This window comes from Carcharhinus amblyrhynchos, chromosome 20, assembly GCF_965287045.1.
Source record: "Carcharhinus amblyrhynchos chromosome 20, sCarAmb.v2.hapA, whole genome shotgun sequence".
Taxonomy (NCBI): domain Eukaryota; kingdom Metazoa; phylum Chordata; class Chondrichthyes; order Carcharhiniformes; family Carcharhinidae; genus Carcharhinus; species Carcharhinus amblyrhynchos.
The window spans coordinates 25,181,029-25,198,652 of record NC_137343.1 but is presented as its reverse complement, the minus strand read 5'-3'; the positions used below and the strand labels follow the sequence as shown (position 1 = coordinate 25,198,652).

The 17,624-nt window shown below is 40.3% G+C and overlaps 1 protein-coding gene across 6 annotated transcripts in view; it reads right to left on the bottom strand.

Annotated features, from left to right (window-relative positions):
- atxn2 (ataxin 2) overlaps nucleotides 1–17,624 on the bottom strand; it is an 84,033-nt gene that overhangs the window by 47,586 nt on the left and 18,823 nt on the right. For 3 of the 6 annotated variants that reach the window (XM_080208257.1, XM_080208258.1, XM_080208260.1), the window contains exons 5-7: nucleotides 13,818–13,832; nucleotides 3,521–3,642; nucleotides 2,009–2,100 (exon numbers count right to left, since the gene is read on the bottom strand). In XM_080208257.1, coding sequence (XP_080064383.1) covers nucleotides 2,009–2,100; nucleotides 3,521–3,642; nucleotides 13,818–13,832 — 229 coding nt within the window. The remainder of the gene's footprint in view (nucleotides 1–2,008; nucleotides 2,101–3,520; nucleotides 3,643–13,817; nucleotides 13,833–17,624) is intronic. The other 3 variants (XM_080208259.1, XM_080208262.1, XM_080208261.1) reach the window with 1 other exon arrangement.

The window sequence follows — 17,624 nt, the reverse complement described above, 5'->3', positions numbered from 1 at the left end:
TCTCGGTCTTTCATGTTGAACCAAGTAAACAAACTTAAATTACATTCGGACAAAGAAAAAGGGGGCAGCTCCCCAAAAGGAGGGGGAACGGCTAGTTCTGAAAAGGAATCATACAGACTTGAAAAGTTAATCCTACTTCTCTCTCCACAGATGCTGCTAAACCCGAGTTTTGCTAGCAATTGTTTTCATTTGAGTAAAAACAGCGATATGACATGAATATCATTGCGCTGACTGACGCTTGGTGAGCTGGAGAGGGGCAGCTCAAGGAGTCTGTAAAGGGAATCAGAATAATGCAGCGTTGATGGAGTTGGATTTGCCACCAAGAATAAACTTGTAAACCAGGTTCATGAGTTACCTTCTGGAAGAAATGAACACTTCATGACTTTGTCTCAAACTGGCAAGGAACCTATTCACCACCTATTTTGGTGTGCATGTTCCTCCTCTAGGCACCAATGATGAAACGATGGAAAATTTCTATACCAAGTTCACTAAGAGATTCCAAAGGAGGACAGGCTTATTCTTCCTTCAGCACCAGAGTTCAAAGAGATTACAATCTCTGAAATGGAACTATTGGCAGGAAAGAATGTCAACTTATCATGCCAACACCCTGTTCTGCCAGAAGAGCAAGTACAAGACATTATGACAACACCCACTGTTCAAACGCTGACACCTAATCAATTCCATCATTGTCTGAGCCTGGAATCACAAAGATTTCTGCACCATCAAAACAATGATAAGAGCTGATGACCACTGGACCGATAACCAACTTATTTGTTCAATTACGCCCCTCAAACTGGCTCTCAAACTGTAGGTGCTAAAGAAATGACCACAAAAGATCAACAAAGCTCTGAGGGATCAAATCAAAAGAGACCGATTCCAACAATGCCTCAAGAAAAACCTTTCAAACTTTAATCAAAAACAGAAGGAGCGTGTCCACAGTTCTTGCTATGTCCATAAGTCCAACATCACCAACACCCACAAAGAGCCACTTAGATTTACTGTCAGAAAACATCAGGAGTGATTTGATGAAATGATCTGGCATTCAACAAACTGATAAATGCAAGACTTTCTGTGCTTGGCAGAATGATCCACATTCAAACCAAAGATACTGCTTACCCATAAGCAAAAACAGAAAAGTTTCACCCTCGACAGAAAAAGGCTGACAAGACAGACAAGGCCATAAGATCATAAGATATAGGAGCAGAATTAGGTCATTCAGTCCATGGGAAGGCAAATGAAATTCAACATCTCGCTATCACTAATAACATCTTTCATTGCCACAAAGACTATTTATGGCCCAAGTACTCAAGCTTCCAATCAAGGGAAGCCTTTTGGAGAGAGCATTTCCAAGACTTTTCAAGCATCAATTGTTGATGTCAAGTGCCAGAGCAGACACACCAGAGAAAGGCAGAGGAAGCTTTTCAAGGATATGCTGAAACCAAACAAAGAAATGCAACAGTGAAATCAAGTCCTGGGTGATCATCGTTTTGGCCCAAATCAGATGGCAGCAGAATCTGGGGGAAGGATCCCAGCATTTTAACATCCAGCTCTGACAAAATAAAGAGGAGAAGCAGAACAGCATGCTATAACCCGAACTGAAAATACACAACCAGACGTCACACGTGACAACAAATGCCCTACGTGTCAAAGTCTGCAGACCCTGAATTGGCCTCATCAGCCACCTTCAAACTCACGGAAGACGTTGATCCTTGCTAACACAGGATTGCCATTATTGTGCAGCAGCACAGCCTCCATTAAAAAAATAACATGCCACTTTAACCAAATATGATCTGGGCTCAACTTCTTAGGCATTTTGTATTGTAACCATTGAATCACAAAGAGAGAGAGAAAACCATTTGCTACAAATTTTCTGCACCAAAATATTCACATCTGATTTTCAACTTGGAAGAAAAAGAGCCAGGTCACAATATTATAATAGTGAAGGCTTTAGCAGCTTTATAAAATAGAAAATCAAATTAATGGTGTTTATTGAAATACATGCACTTACGTATAAGATGATAAACTGCTGTCATAGGTTGATCTCACTCCATAGGTTTCCTCATTAAATCTGAACATGTCATTGGGATCCCAACCATTAGACTGTGAACAGAAAGAAAAGATTGTAAACCAGCAAAAATAAAATCCCTAACAACTTTATTTGTCAACACAAGAAAATAATGCATCATTCACTGTTCACAGTTGCCTCTACTTTCCCTGATCTATAGCAAAAGAGCTAAGTCAAGAGTGTCAGAGGCAGTATGATGAGAATCAATGGTTAAATCTAAGTAAAACCAAATTACTCAGACATTGTGCTTTTTGTTGCAAGCAATAGTTCATATAAAGTTCACCACCTCACAATGCTTTAAGTTTGAACCCTACCATTTGATTCACCACCAGTATATCTGGCCAAACAAACAACTGAGTAAAAATCAGAGCAAAGCATCACAATCCCACAGAAGCGGCCCAAAACAAAAGGATAAACAGGAACTTCAGAAGAATTGCAGCTTTCATTCTCAAAGACTGAGGAGCAACTTAACTATGGTAGGTAGTCCAATATTTTCAACCTGCACAAAAAAGCAGTATACATGAATAATTCACCCAGTTCATTTTGAAATCACTGCTGGAATTCTGAAACCTTAACGTAACCTTTTTTACTGTTTTGAATAGCTAACAGATTGACCTTTCAATTGACAAAACTTATCAGCCATGACTGAATGGCGGATCACACTCAAATGGGCCAAATGGCCTAATGCTGCTTCTATTTCTTATGGTCTTTAAAGTTATCATTTTAGAAAAACTGCCCCATTTGTTTTCAAGTTGCTTTCCTCTGGCAATGTTGCAGAAACAATGTAATCAAGAGATATATTAGGAGAGGTTAAACTAGAAACCAAAGACAATAAATTTTAAAATAAAATGGCAATAAGGAGAAGAAAAAGAATGATGGCTCAATAATTCAATTTATAATAATCTGAACTTTGCCACCAGATGGCAGTTTGCCTTTACATTCAAACAACAATATAGCTTCATAACCTGAAACAAACAATCATACTTTCCTTTGAACATTGTGTTACTCTGGACATACAAACTGGTCATTTTGATCTATGAAGTACAAAACCATCTTTCTTTACAAAATCCCATTTGTAAGTCTTCACATATCATGCAATATCCTCTTTCCTGCCACATATCCCCAGCCAAGTAAAAATCAGGTAATCTATCTGTGTTTACGCCAGTCTTGAATTCACTGCTCACTGAATGGTGCTGACTCCTTAGATTTATTTTTGCCTTTGTGAAAGCATCCAAATATATCAGCAAAATTATGCAGGAGCTAACAGGCTTCTAGTACCCCAAAGGCAACTCAAACTGTAACCAGTGAGCTAACAACACAGATAGCTGGGTTGCAATTGTAATGTAATTTTATTCCCTTCCTAAAAAAAGACTAGAACAATTGTGAGGAAAAGACAATTAAAATGTATTTTGACTTTTTTAAAAACTGATTTAAATTCATAATTAAAATGTTTACCACATCTGATTCCAGAGCTTCCAAATCTTCATTGGTGCCATCACCACCATCCCACGGTTCCAGATCTTTGTCTTTATGCTCACCATTTAGTCTAGAGCCTATGGCAGCATCAGTGAAAGCATCTGAAATAGTAATGAATTAAATTCAAGTTTTTGTTAAGCCAACATGTTCATCTGAGTCAAAAGAATTTTAACTATTAGTTAAAAAATTATGGGATTAAATTACCTCACTTTGCATAGACATCTCGATATTTTTACATAATAGATCACCAACACAAAGACCATGGTTAGAAATCTACTCAAGTCGACAAACTTAGCAATGAAATTTTAATTTAAAATATACTGCACCAAGCTAATATGGAGTTATATTACTAGGAATAGCTTTATCCATTCTATTTTGCACACTGAGCAGATAGATGTATGTGAGAATGTTAATTCCATTAAAAAAGGTCAAATACAAATTTGCAGTCCAAGTTTCTAAGCAGTTATGTCTTGTTTGTCATGTTTTATCACAGATTATTTATACATTTTAATACTAGTGTAGTGAAAATATTAAATCTAAAATGTCACTACAATAAGAAAACTGACACTGATTTCCAATTGAGCACCAATATGAAATTCATATTTATAATTTTCACATACTCAAATTTTGAAAGTTGATCACAGGATAGTGTGAAAAAATATGACATAACTTGTATTACCAAATGGAAAGAGAGGTTTGAATCTCATCTCTTTTAGCTCCCAACCTGAGTGGTGCAGGGCAAGAAATTCTGAGCAGAGGTCAAACAGCCCCAAGTAGGGATAAGTAAATGAATCCACCAATCATGTGCATCACAATTGCTACTCAAAGACTGGAAAAAATGGACCAACTGCCCACCTGTCTTCAATGTTAAACCCCACAACACAACAGGAACAAAATGTGGAAGGCATGGGCCATTCATTGGATGTTTATATGAATATATTAAAAACATCATGTGCACAATAAAAACAGACAAAACATTTTGTGCCCACAGTTCTAAACCCAAAGGAACGGAACTCATGATTGATGAAAGCGTGTATTAAGTAGTCAAAAATCAACAATTACTATTATTGATTTGACACTTTCAGGTCTGAGGAACACACATACAAGTTCACTATCATTTTTTGTTCAGCATTAGTCCCATCCCACCTCTTTTGCAGATCTTCCTAGAGTATGCAATCCATTACTCCAGATGGCAGAACAATATAACCTGTGCTCCACGGCATTCTGTAACGTGTTCCAAATGGAATGCAACAGCAATCTCCAATGATATTTCCCTATTTCCCTAAAAATGGGATAGCATCTGGTCCCCACTTTGTAGTTTGCAAAAGCTCAAAGCCAAGATGGAAACAGTGAATGGAAAAACGTTGCCATTGTCCATATTTTGGCATGGGGTAATGTGAGCTAGATGCAGCTAATGCAGTTAGTGTTGAGTCAGCTGATTTTAGTTAGAGCAACAATAAGAGTATTGCAATGAACCTCAGTCCCGTGGGCTCAGCCACAGGGGAAAAATGGTCAAAGAGAGATAATCATGGTCACGATCTAATCACCCACGCAATAATGGCATGGACATGAATAGCTTCAAGGGAGTCAGAATCCCCAAACTGGTCAAGTACATGGATATTTTTCTACATGAAGGAACATACATGAAAAATACCCGCTTCTTTCTGTGTTAATGGAGCACTAACTCAAGAGTCAGTGCTTTCAGGATCCGAAGGGAGAAATGTGACATAATAAAACACTCCAATTCGAGAGATTAGGAAAAAAAATCAAGTTTGGGCCTGTTTGATTTTGTGCACACACATTGAACATTACAAGATAATTCAAAGGGGGATAAAAGGGTTTCTTCTTAAATAGAAAACAGACAGCTTATGATAAACAAACGTCACACCTAACAGGGTTAGTTATACAAAATCACACCAAAGCATTGAATAATTCCCAGGATTAAAGTAAAAGCTATTGGTCAGAAAATGCATGAAGGATCCATAAAGTTTGGATGTCTTTCTTCTTGATACATCACATGTTTCTTCCAGCACAAATGAGTTGCAAGGAGGTTTGACTAACTTTCTGAAAATTACAGCACAGAGAGGGATTTTAGATTCATCAGGACTGTCATCCCTCTGAACAGAATTCAGTCAGTCCAATTCTTGCTTCTTTCCCCTACCCCTTTTAATGTTTTAATCAAATATTTATCCAGCCACACTTCAAAAGGTGTCATAGATTTTGATTCCATCATGGTTTGTTTTAAACATGGCATGTCTGAAATTCTACTTGCAAATTCTCATGAATGTGTTCCTTTGATAATCTTAAACTATGACGTAGTTTTGGACTGGCAACAAAACGTTTTTCCTTATTTACCTGACTCTAACCCCCCCCCACAATTTTGAGCATCCCCATCAAATCACCTCTTGAGCCTTTCATAACAACAGCCCCAGTGTCTTTGCTGGGTGCTTATTTGGCAAGTAGCTCAAGCATAAGGCTTCATGTTTTGAATTACATCAGATTCTCAAGCTAGGTCATAACTGCCAGCAGAGCCCAAATCCACAATGTCATCAGTCAAAGCCCTTGGTTGTGTTTCACTCCGATCTGTACAGATCAGATCAATGCAAAGCTGTAACATTTTCTGCAAATACATTTGGCACGATAAGGAAATTTGGCATGTCTGCTACAACTCTCATCATCTGCTACTTATGCACCATAGAAAGCATTCATAGGTCGGTATTGGCTCCTGTCTAAGACTGCAAAAAAACTACAAAAGCGCCATGAGTGAAGCCCCATCCATCACTCAAAATAGCCTTCCATCCATTGAAACTGCCTACACTTCCTGCTGCCTCCGGAAAGCAGCCAACATAATCAAGGATCCCATGTACCCCAGATATACTCTCTTCCACCTTCTTCTGCTGGGAAAAAGATACAAAAGTCTGAGATCATATACCAACTGACTCAAAAACAGCTTCTTCCCTGCTGCCATCGGACTTTTGAATGGATCTATCACGCATTAAGTTGGTCTTTCTCTGCACCCTAGCTATGACTATAACACTCCCGACTGCACTCTCTCCTTTCCTTTTCTGTGAATGGTATGCTTTGTTTGTGTAACGTGCAAGAAACATTATTTTTCACTGTATCCCAATACATGACCATAATAAATCAAATTCATAGAATCTCTAGCTAATTCATCTAACCTACACATCTTTGGATTGTGTAAAGAATCTGGAGCACCCGGAGGAAATTCATGCAGATACAAACTCCAAACAACCAGTCACCCAAGGCTGAAGTTGAACCCAGGTCCTAGCACTGTGAAGCAGCAGTGCTAACCACTTTACCACCATGCCATCCCTTAACAACTAATATGTAATATGGAGATACGAAGAAGTCAGGAAGTTACTTGGACAAATAAACTGGAAGGAGGCGTTCTTAGGGAAAAGTACCGAAGGAAGGTGGCGGATATTCAAGGAATGTTTGTCTGGAGCTATGCGTGACAACGTTCCGATGAGACAAGGGGGTTTTGGTAGGTCGAGGGAACCGTGGTGCACGAAGGCTGTGTTGAACCTATTCAGGAGGAAAGGGAAGGTGTACAAAAGGTTCAGGGAACTCGGAGAGGTTAAGGATCTTGAGGAGTATAAGGACTGTAGAAAGGAGCTTAAAAGGGAAATTAGGAGAGCCAGAAGGGGTCATGAGAAGACCTTGGCGGGTAAGATTAAGGAGAATCCCAAGGCCTTTTATAAATATGTGAAAGGTAAAAGGATGAGAAGAGAAGGGATAGGACCTATAAAAGGTGAAGGGGGTAAGGTCTGTGTGGAACCAGAAGAAATGGCAGAGGTGCTTAATGAGTACTTTGCCTCAGTATTCACGGTGGAAGCCGATCTGGGAGATTTTGCCACGGATTTGCAGCAGATGGAAAAGATTGAGTTTGTGGATATTAAGGTGGAGGATGTGTTAGAACTTTTGAATTCTATCAAGATTGATAAGTCGCCGGGACCAGATGGGATATACCCCAGGATACTGTGGGAGGCGAGGGAAGTGATTGCAGAGCCCCTGGCGATGATCTTTGCGTCGTCAATGGAGACGGGAGAGGTTCCGGAAGATTGGAGGATTGCGGATGTAGTCCCTATTTTCAAGAAAGGGAACAGAGATAGCCCGGGAAATTACCGACCGGTGAGTCTGACCTCAGTGGTTGGTAAGCTGATGGAAAGGCTTCTGAGGGACAAGATTTACGACCATTTGGAGAGGTTTGACATGATCAGGAATAGTCAGCATGGATTTGTCAAGGGCAGGTCGTGCCTTACGAGCCTAGTTGAGTTCTTCGATAATGTGACTGAACACATTGACGAAGGAAGTGCCGTGGACGTGGTGTACATGGACTTCAGCAAGACGTTTGATAAAGTCCCCCATGCAAGACTTCTTGAGAAGGTGAGAGGGCATGGGATCCGAGGGCCTTTGGCCTTGTGGATCAAGAACTGGCTTGCCTGCAGAAGGCAGAGAGTGGTTGTGGATGGGTCTTTTTCTGAATGGAGGTCAGTCACCAGTGGAGTGCCCCAGGGATCTGTTCTAGGACCCTTGCTGTTTGTCATTTTCATAAATGACCTGGATGAGGAAGTGGAAGGATGGGTAAGTAAGTTCGCTGATGACACGAAGGTCGGTGGTGTTGTGGATGGTCTGGAAGGATGGCAAAAGTTGCAGCAGGACATAAATAGGATGCAGGACTGGGCGGAAAAGTGGTAGATGGACTTCAACGCGGATAAATGAGTAGTCGTCCATTTTGGCAGAACCAACGGGATGAACGAGTACACTATCAAGGGCAGGAGTCTTGGTAGTGTTGAGGAGCAGAAGGATCTTGGGGTCCGGGTCCACAGGACTCTTAAATCGGCCTCGCAGGTGGAAGAGGTGGTCAAGAAGGCGTATGGTGTACTGGCCTTCATAAATCGAGGGATTGAGTTTAGGAGTCGGGAGGTAATGCTGCAACTTTATAAGACCCTTGTCAGGCCTCATTTGGAGTACTGTGCGCAGTTCTGGTCGCCTCACTATAGGAAAGACGTAGAAGCTATTGAAAGGGTACAGAGGAGATTTACAAGGATGTTGCCTGGACTGGGAGGCATGCCTTATGAAGTTAGGTTGAGGGAACTGGGTCTCTTTTCCCTGGAGAGACGTAGGTTGAGAGGCGACCTGATAGAGGTTTATAAAATGTTGAGAGGAATAGATAGGGTGGATTCTCAGAGGCTATTCCCCCGGGTTGAAATGGTCGCTATGAGAGGACACAGGTTTAAGGTGCGGGGAGGAAAGTACAGAAGTGATGTTAGGGGTAAGTTTTTCACTCAGAGGGTGGTGAGTGAATGGAATCGGCTGCCGTCAGTGGTGGTGGAGGCAAACTCGCTGGGGTCTTTTAAAAGACTTCTGGGTGAGTATATGGGGTTTTATGGGATTGGGGGTTATAGATAGGTGTTGATGAGATAGGTGTTGATGTGATCGGCGCAACTCGTGGGCCGAAGGGCCTGTTTGTGCTGTAGTGTTCTATGTTTCTATGTAAGATGGAGAGAAACACGCCGCCACTTAATAAGTAATATATAAGGCAGGGACTGAAAGAAACAGTAACCATTAATCTGCTCCTACTTTTTTCTGACAAGCTGCAACACCTGCATATAGGCATGGTATACCAGAGTATCAAACAAGCTCATTCCTGCTGCATGCATCTTATAACACTACCATCATTTTATCTATTAATGATGGGTTAACTGAGCTGCACCAGCTTATTTAGTAATTACTTCTGTTCTATTCTTTTGTTCATTTAATTTCACCTGTTATTTCTTTAGAATTATAAAATCCCTACAGTGCAGAAGAGGCCACGGCCTATAAGGTCTGTACTGACTCCGAGGAAGTATCTTAGGCCCGCTCCCCCACCCTTTTCTGTAAACCCACACATTTCCCTAATCTAATCTTGGGACACTAACAGGAAATTTAGCATGGCCAATCCATCTAGGAAACTAGAGCAGTCCAAGGAAACTCACGGAGACACAGGGAGAATGCAAACTCCACACAGACAGTCACCCAAGGCCAGAATTGAACCCAGGTCCCTGGAGCTGAGAGGCAACAGTGCTAACTACTGTGAACATAAGAACATAAGAAATAGGAGCAGGAGTAGGCCAACTAGCCCTTCGAGCCTGCCCCGCCATTCAATAAGATCATGGCTGATCTGTCATGGCTCAGTTCCACATTCCCGCCCTCTCCCCATAACCCTTAATCCCCTCTCTTATCAAAAACCCATCAACCCGCGTCTTAAAAATATTTAGCGAGGTAGCCTCCACCACTTCAACGGGCAGAGAATTCCAGAGGTTCATCACCCTTTGAGTGAAGAAGTTCCTCCTCAACTCCGTTCTAAACCGCCCCCCCTTTATCTTGAGGCTGTGCCCCCTAGTCCTACTGTCCTTTCTGAGCGGGAAGAGTCTCTCCACCTCTATCCTATCCATCCCATTCATCATCTTATACGTCTCAATGAGATCTCCCCTCATTCTTCTAAACTCTAACGAGTACAAGCCTAATTTATTCAGCCTCTCCTCATAGCTCAACCCCCTCAACTCCAGCATCAGCCTAGTAAACCTCCTCTGCACTCCCTCCAAGGCCAAAATATCCTTGCGTAAGTATGGCGCCCAAAACTGCACACAGTACTCCAGCTGCGGCCTCATCAGTGCCTTATACAGTCGCAGCAAGACCTCCCTACTTTTATATTCAATCCCTCTCGCAATGAAGGCCAGCATCCCATTCGCCTTCCTGACCACCTGCTGCACCTGCAAGCTGGGTTTTTGCAACTCATGCACAAGGACCCCGAGGTCCCTCTGCACCGTCGCCTGCTGCAGTTTTTCTCCACGTAAGTAATAATCCTTCCTACCATTATTCCTACCAAAGTGGACCACCTCGCACTTGCCAACATTAAATTCCATTTGCCATTTCCTGGCCCATTCACCCAGCCTATCTAGATCCTTCTGTAGACTCTCCACACCCTCCGCACAATTTGCCATTCCACCAATTTTGGTGTCATCAGCAAATTTCGACACCCTACACTCGGTTCCCTCCTCCAGATCATCTATATAAATGGTAAATAGCTGAGGCCCCAGCACCGACCCCTGGGGCACTCCACTAGTCACCATCCGCCAATCCGAATAGCACCCATTGACCCCCACTCTCTGCCTCCTATTTGACAACCAGTCCTCTATCCACGCTAACACCCTACCCCCAACTCCATGCCCCCTGACCTTCTGCAATAACCTCTTGTGCGGTACCTTGTCAAACGCCTTCTGAAAATCCAGAAAGACCACATCCACCGGCTCTCCTCTATCCACCGCCCTAGACACATCCTCATAGAACTCCAGTAAATTTGTCAGACTTCCCTTTAATGAAACCATGCTGCGTCTGCTCTATCAAGCAGTTCCCCTCAAGATGCCTCGCTATTTCCTCCTTGATGACGTATTCTAACATTTTACCTACAACAGACGTTAAACTAACAGGCCTATAATTCCCCGCCTTTTGCCTGGCACCCTTCTTAAACAACGGCGTAACATTAGCTGTTTTCCAATCTTCCGGCACTTCCCTGGAATCCAGCGACGTCTGGAAAATAACCACCAAGGCATCCACTATCACCTCCGCCATTTCTTTCAGGGCCCTCGGATGCATTCCATCCGGTCCTGGGGACTTGTCCACAATCAGCCCCTCCAGTCTGTCGAGCACCACCTCTCAAGTAACAGTAATGTCATTAAGACCCTCCTGTCCTACCACCTTTCCATCTCTAACACCCGGCAAATTATTCACGTCCTCCTGCCATCGTGCCACCCTCCCTCTTCAGCATTTGCTTTCCAAATTTGAAAAGTCTCCCACCACTGCCACTTATCTTTCAGTGCCCACATCTTGAATGTATTACAACCCTCAATTTGATATTCCCCTGATCAAAGCTAAAGCTGCACGAGGGACATGCTAAGAATGATGGTGGGCAATGAGCAACCAGCACAGCACTAATTTCTAAACTGACAGGTAATTGATTATTTGACACAAGATTGGAAGGATAAAGTATCCACCAATACCCAAGACAGAAATATCGAAAGGGTTATTGGGCTATGTGAATTGCTAATATTTTGACAAAAGGAAAAAAATTACATATTCACGCTAACATGGGCCAATCCATAGGCAGCTGGCAGGGAATTAACAGAAAACTTTCTTTTTACCTGGCATTCTGAGGATAGGCCGTTTAAGCAAGACCCCAATGTCATCGTTAATTTATTTGGGAAAGTTGGGCAATTTTCCTCAGTGCTTATCTGTGTTTATCCTGGGGTGTTGTAAACAGCTTTTGTTTTTAAACAAAGAAAATACAACCTTAAACCTGATTTGGTTGATGCATGTGGAGCTATCGCTTGCTTCATGGTGGCAAAACATTAATCGGTTGCAATCATCTTCTTGAACAAGGTATAATTGGAAAAGTGCAAAATGGGTCAAATGGAGTCAAGCCCAGTGTCACATTAAATACAATGTAAATTCTGTAACACTAACTCTATGGCCTTTAATAATTGAATTATATTTAACAATGCTTTGCTGTTGTTAAATTACACTAACCCCAAAGGTTCAAGGTACCGCATGAAAATTCATGATATTTAATTTAGTGTAGTACAAATCAATACTGTAATCTATTTCCTAAATCACAAAAAGTGGCCTTCAGAAAGCTGTTTATACATTAAAACCGTTAGGCTAACCACATCAATCTCTCATTTACCAGTGTAATATTATAATCAAAACAATGTATGCATTTTCCACTCCTTAACATTACTATTAAGCTCCAAGTTTTACATATACTATAGAAATCATTACAATCCCTCAAATACTACTACAACAGGCAAATAAATTATACAAAGTGCAAATGGACCCAAAGTTGTACTTGTACAGCAACAGTAAATTTGAGGTACACATAACAATGGAAAGAGGCGGGACACAGTAGAAGGTGACATTCATTCCTATTGCTGGCTCTATGAACAGCTGTGAAAATATCACTAGAACAGAATTTGTTTGGTTTATATTATGTCATGGATCTGATGGCTGTGACCGTGCAATTTAAAATAAGACTGGTTATAGAGTTTATCTGCTCAAATAGCCCAGCACCAGTACTTGCTATAAAAAAATAAAAACGGGATGCAAAATATAATGTCACTTGCTTCAAAAAGAAAGCCTTTAGAAATATTACAGGCATAACCATGTGCTTTGTATAATCGCTAAGCATGCTAAACAAGCTGAAAATCTTTTGTTTCATTTCAGCAACTTTATATGGCCCTAATGACACTGAAAAACTGCATTGCTGTATGAAAATCAAAAATTATATTCTGAAGGGCGAGATTCAACTCAACGTTAAATCTGTTTCACTCTTCACAGATGCAGTCAGACTTGCTGAATATTTCCAACAATTTCTGCTTTTTCTGCAGTTCACTTCTAAAATTCTCCTGATTCTTTTAGGGCAATTTGCTGAAATAGCCTGCAGTGCTTCCAGTATTTTTTTTTGTTTTTGTGCAATTTTTAATCATTATGATATACTGAAACAAATGCTTTACAAAACAGGTTCTCTTAGAAAGAATAAAAGTCATATTATTTAAGTTATTAATGCTAAATTTAATGTTTTAGACGTATACCAACTTTTTTACTGTGACTTGTAAATGCTATCTTAACATAATATGACATTTCTATGTTTATAGAAGTATTTTGTAAATAGGCTCTTTTACTGAAGGGCAAAAACAGTGACTTAAAAATGAAACCCTTTTAAAGTTCGCCAAATTAGGTATTTGTTCATCAGAAAACTATAGTAAATCAATTGCAAGCACACTCTTTCTGAAATGTAAGCCATTACATATTTATTTTTTTAAATCAGTTATTGGAAATGATGATATCTATACAAGTTAATGCACAATTTTATACAATTGCAATGTTTATAATTTAAGGTGCACATTCTTTTCTCCAACTAAAGGTATTTGTAGGATACTTCATTATAATTTAACGTCCACTAAGATGAAGTTGGTTTCCCCAGTCAGCTCAACAAATCAATTCAGACCACAAATCCAAATGAATTTTTCTTGAAGCAGATATTAAATATTTTTAGCTTGGGTCATTTGAATTTTAACATACAAATGTTGAGGATGTACTGTTACTTTAACGTAGTTCATATGTAGATGATGTTAAGCTTAGAATCAATTTCAAATAAATGGGACAATGTTAATATACACACATATGGTTATAAAAACAAAGTAAACGTCAGAATTACCTGTTTCAGATGGAACTACAGAGATCAGAAAGAGAAGGTGGAAAAAAGAAACAATATCAGTAAAACAAATATATATTAAGGATCCAAGATGAACAATCTGCCTGTCAGGTATAATTAACTGTGACATTCACTTACTAAAAATATTGTGCATGGGCTTGCTAAAGTGAGGGAGTGACCATGCATGAAACAGTTTTCTTCATCTTGTATTGAAGCTACAGCAGTGATCACAGCACATGGAAAACAGCACCTATTTCATGACAGCAAATTTCAATGCGCGCAAGTGGGCAGATGCAGTGATGGGGTGGGGGCAGAGTGCATGAGACGGCAGGTGGATGCAGGGTGAAGGTCAGAGAGAATGAGAGAGAGACATATACACAAAGACAGACAAAAAAAGGAAAGAGAAGACAAAAACTAAGTTGGGGCTTGACCAAATGTTCCACCACACTAACTCTGCTATTTGCTTAGCTGCCCGAAGATCATTTATTGTTAGGGTCAAATCTCAGGACTGTCAAACACTGGATTTTTTTTTTACATCACCTGCATTCAATACATGAAGTCCATTGTAGGACTTCTAAAGTCCAATTATTAAACTAGTAAGTATTTTCATATTGCTTTACAAAGTTAAACCAGCAGAAGGGGATTATCAATTTATGAAAACTAACTTCAAAACTCAGTCCAATCAGTTTCATGATGCACAAGTGTATTTCCACAAAGATAGGTGCTTTACCCAGATATTGTTACCACTAAATTAATGGATATATTTCTTTCACAAATTAGGAATATAGCTTCGCTGTCGCAATAGTGTTGAAAAGTAGACCACTGTTAATGAAAATTGTAAAATCAAAGGTTCTTCAAGCAAAGTTGAAAGAGGGAGAGATTTATTTCACTATTTATGTTGTTTCATTACTGTGTTCTGCACATATCAGACCTCCAAGTAATGTGCTCAGATCAATTCTGAAATGTATTTTAGGATTCTATTTCTGAAAGAAGGATATATTTTACAGCAGCTATACCAGGTCATCACTGCAGTAGCTCCTCTATGCAACTATTTCAGTTGCTTTCCTCGATCATAAAGTTAGAATTGGGGCCATTTGCTGATAGTTACAGTGTTCAGCCTAAATCACTTCCTCAGATAATGAAGCAGTCTCTGCCTACATGCAGCACGTTCAGAGGTCATGCACACTTAAGTGGTAGGTGCATTCATGCTACAAATATAGAAAAAAACTAAATATTCCCTGGATAATAAATAGTATTACTATTAATCCCCCACCATCAACATCCTAGAGGCTCACCACTGTCAGAGGCCACAAGCCTGGTGCAATATTCTTCATTTGTCAGGATATAGACTAAGAGATGATGCAGAGAAGATTCACCAGAATATTGCCTGGGCTGGAGCTTTTCAACTATGGAGAGATTGGTCAAGCTGGGGATGTTTTCCTTAAAGCAGAGAAGGCTGAGGAGGACGCGATCAAGGTGTATAAAATTATTAGGTATGTAGATGGGAAGGAACATTTCCCATTAGTAAAGGGGTCAATAACGAGGGAACATAGATTTAAGTTAAGGAGCAGGAGATTTAGGGGGATTTGAGGGAAGGTTTTTTCACCCAGAGGATGGTGGGAATCTGGTACTTACTGCCTGCAAGGGTGGTAGAGGCAGGAACTCTCAACATTTAAAAAGCATTTAGATGAGCACTTGAAATGCCATAGCATACAAAGCTATGGATCAAATCCTGAAAAAAATGGATTAGAATAAATGGGTGCTTGGTGGCGGGTGCAGACATGATGGGCCAAAGGGCCTCTTTTTGTGCTGTAAAACTCTTATATATGCAGTTACAGCACAAGTAGCTCAACGCCATCCAGAACAAAGCAGTCTACTTAATCCACATCCCATCTATGAGCTTCAATATTCACTCCCTTTACCACTGGTGTCCCATGGCTGCAGTGTGCCTACAAACGCAAATGAGCAAATCATTAAGGCTCTTTCAGCAGCACTTCAAAACCTTCATCCAGAAGAGCCTGGGTAACAGGTACATAGTCCTAAGTCTCCATTTCCCATCTACCTATTAACAATCCACTATCATCACTTCATTGCAGCTAGGTCTAAATCCTGGAACTACCCACTTAATAGCATTGGAGGAATGCCTTCACCACACGGGACAGCAGTGGTTGAAGGAGGCAGGTTAACACTACTTTCTCACTGGCAACTAAGGATGGACAATAAATGCCAATCTTGCCATTGTGCATATGTGTATATTCAGAGAATTAAATATTAAAAAGATTAGGATGCTGAAAATTATCAGACTCATACAACTTTCAATGTCAAATTAAATTTGACTTAAAATACAATTTAATAAGCGAATTAAGACACCCAGCCTGTAATTAAGATCAGCCAAGCAACAACAAATGAATTTTCCAATCTGCTTCAGAATAGGGTGGTCTTTCTACCAACTAAAAGTATACTAAGAACTCAGAACATCCAACTGCTGACCATTACACTTTTCCTACAGTCAAAGAATATAACATTCTGGCAGCAATAGCATTCCATAATTCTGTGGATGGTCATTTAGTTTTCATTTTATAGGGAAACTGGAATGACAGCCAACAAATTTCAGGAAGCTAGGGTACATGATTACTGCCATCCAGATTTCCCATTCATTGATTATGAATGGGCAGAGAAACTACCCCTTTGAATCAAAACCATCCCAAACCACTGCTCTGCCAAGTCTCCAATATTAACTAATTATTTTAGTAAGTAAATTGCCTAGTTTCTCTGCAGCTACGAATGCAATGGTTACTTGATATTGTAATGAGTTTTAAATAAAGGCAGTAATTTATTGATTTAACCAGAGTTATTTCATTTACTAGTAAGGCTAATTTAAATCTGTGGGTGTTTCCCATAGTAGGTGCGAATCATGCATTAAATTTAAGTTATGATTCAATTATTGGATATGAAATTTGCACACATTTTTATCAAAACAGTTATGGACCTGCAAGAATTTTAAAAATAGAGTTATGACCACCATTATAACATTCAGCTTTGTAAAGCCCAAATATTTAGAATTGCATTTCACTTCCTGGCTCCCCAAAGCCTGTCCTCCATCTACAGGGCACAAATCAGGAATATGATGGAATACTTTCCACTTGCCTGATCAGTGCAGCTTCAGCAACATTTAAGAGGCTTGACACAATCTAGGACAAAGCAACCTGCTTGATTAGCACACCAATCTACCAGCCTCAACATTCACTCCCTCCACCACTAACTCAGAGCAGCAAGAGTGTGCATCATCTACAAGATGCACTACAGCAACTCACCAAAGCTCCTTCAACAAGTCCTTCCAAACTAGGGATCAGTATCACCACGAAGTACAAGGATAGCAGGTGCATTGGACCACCACTACCTGCAAGTTCCCCTCCCATGTCACACACCATCCTGACTTGGAACTACATTGCCGCCATTCCTTCATTGATACCGGGTTAAAATGCTGGAACGCCCTTCCTAACAACACTGTGGGCGCACCTGCATCGTACAGACTACAATGGTTCAAGGCATCAGCTCACCACGACTTTCTCAACAGCAATTAGGGATGTGCAAGAAATGCTGGCTTAGCCAACAAGTCCATGTCCCGTGAAAGAATGAAAACATATTTTCACTACTTTAGGTTAAAATGTGAAGAGAATATGCGAAATATTACTGTAAAACTGCCAGTTATGTCAAAATGAGCTTTGCGAAAGATATTACAAAAATGTTTAGATATTCTGATACTTCTATAATGACAAATTACAGATGCTTGAATGGATCATGTCAGGT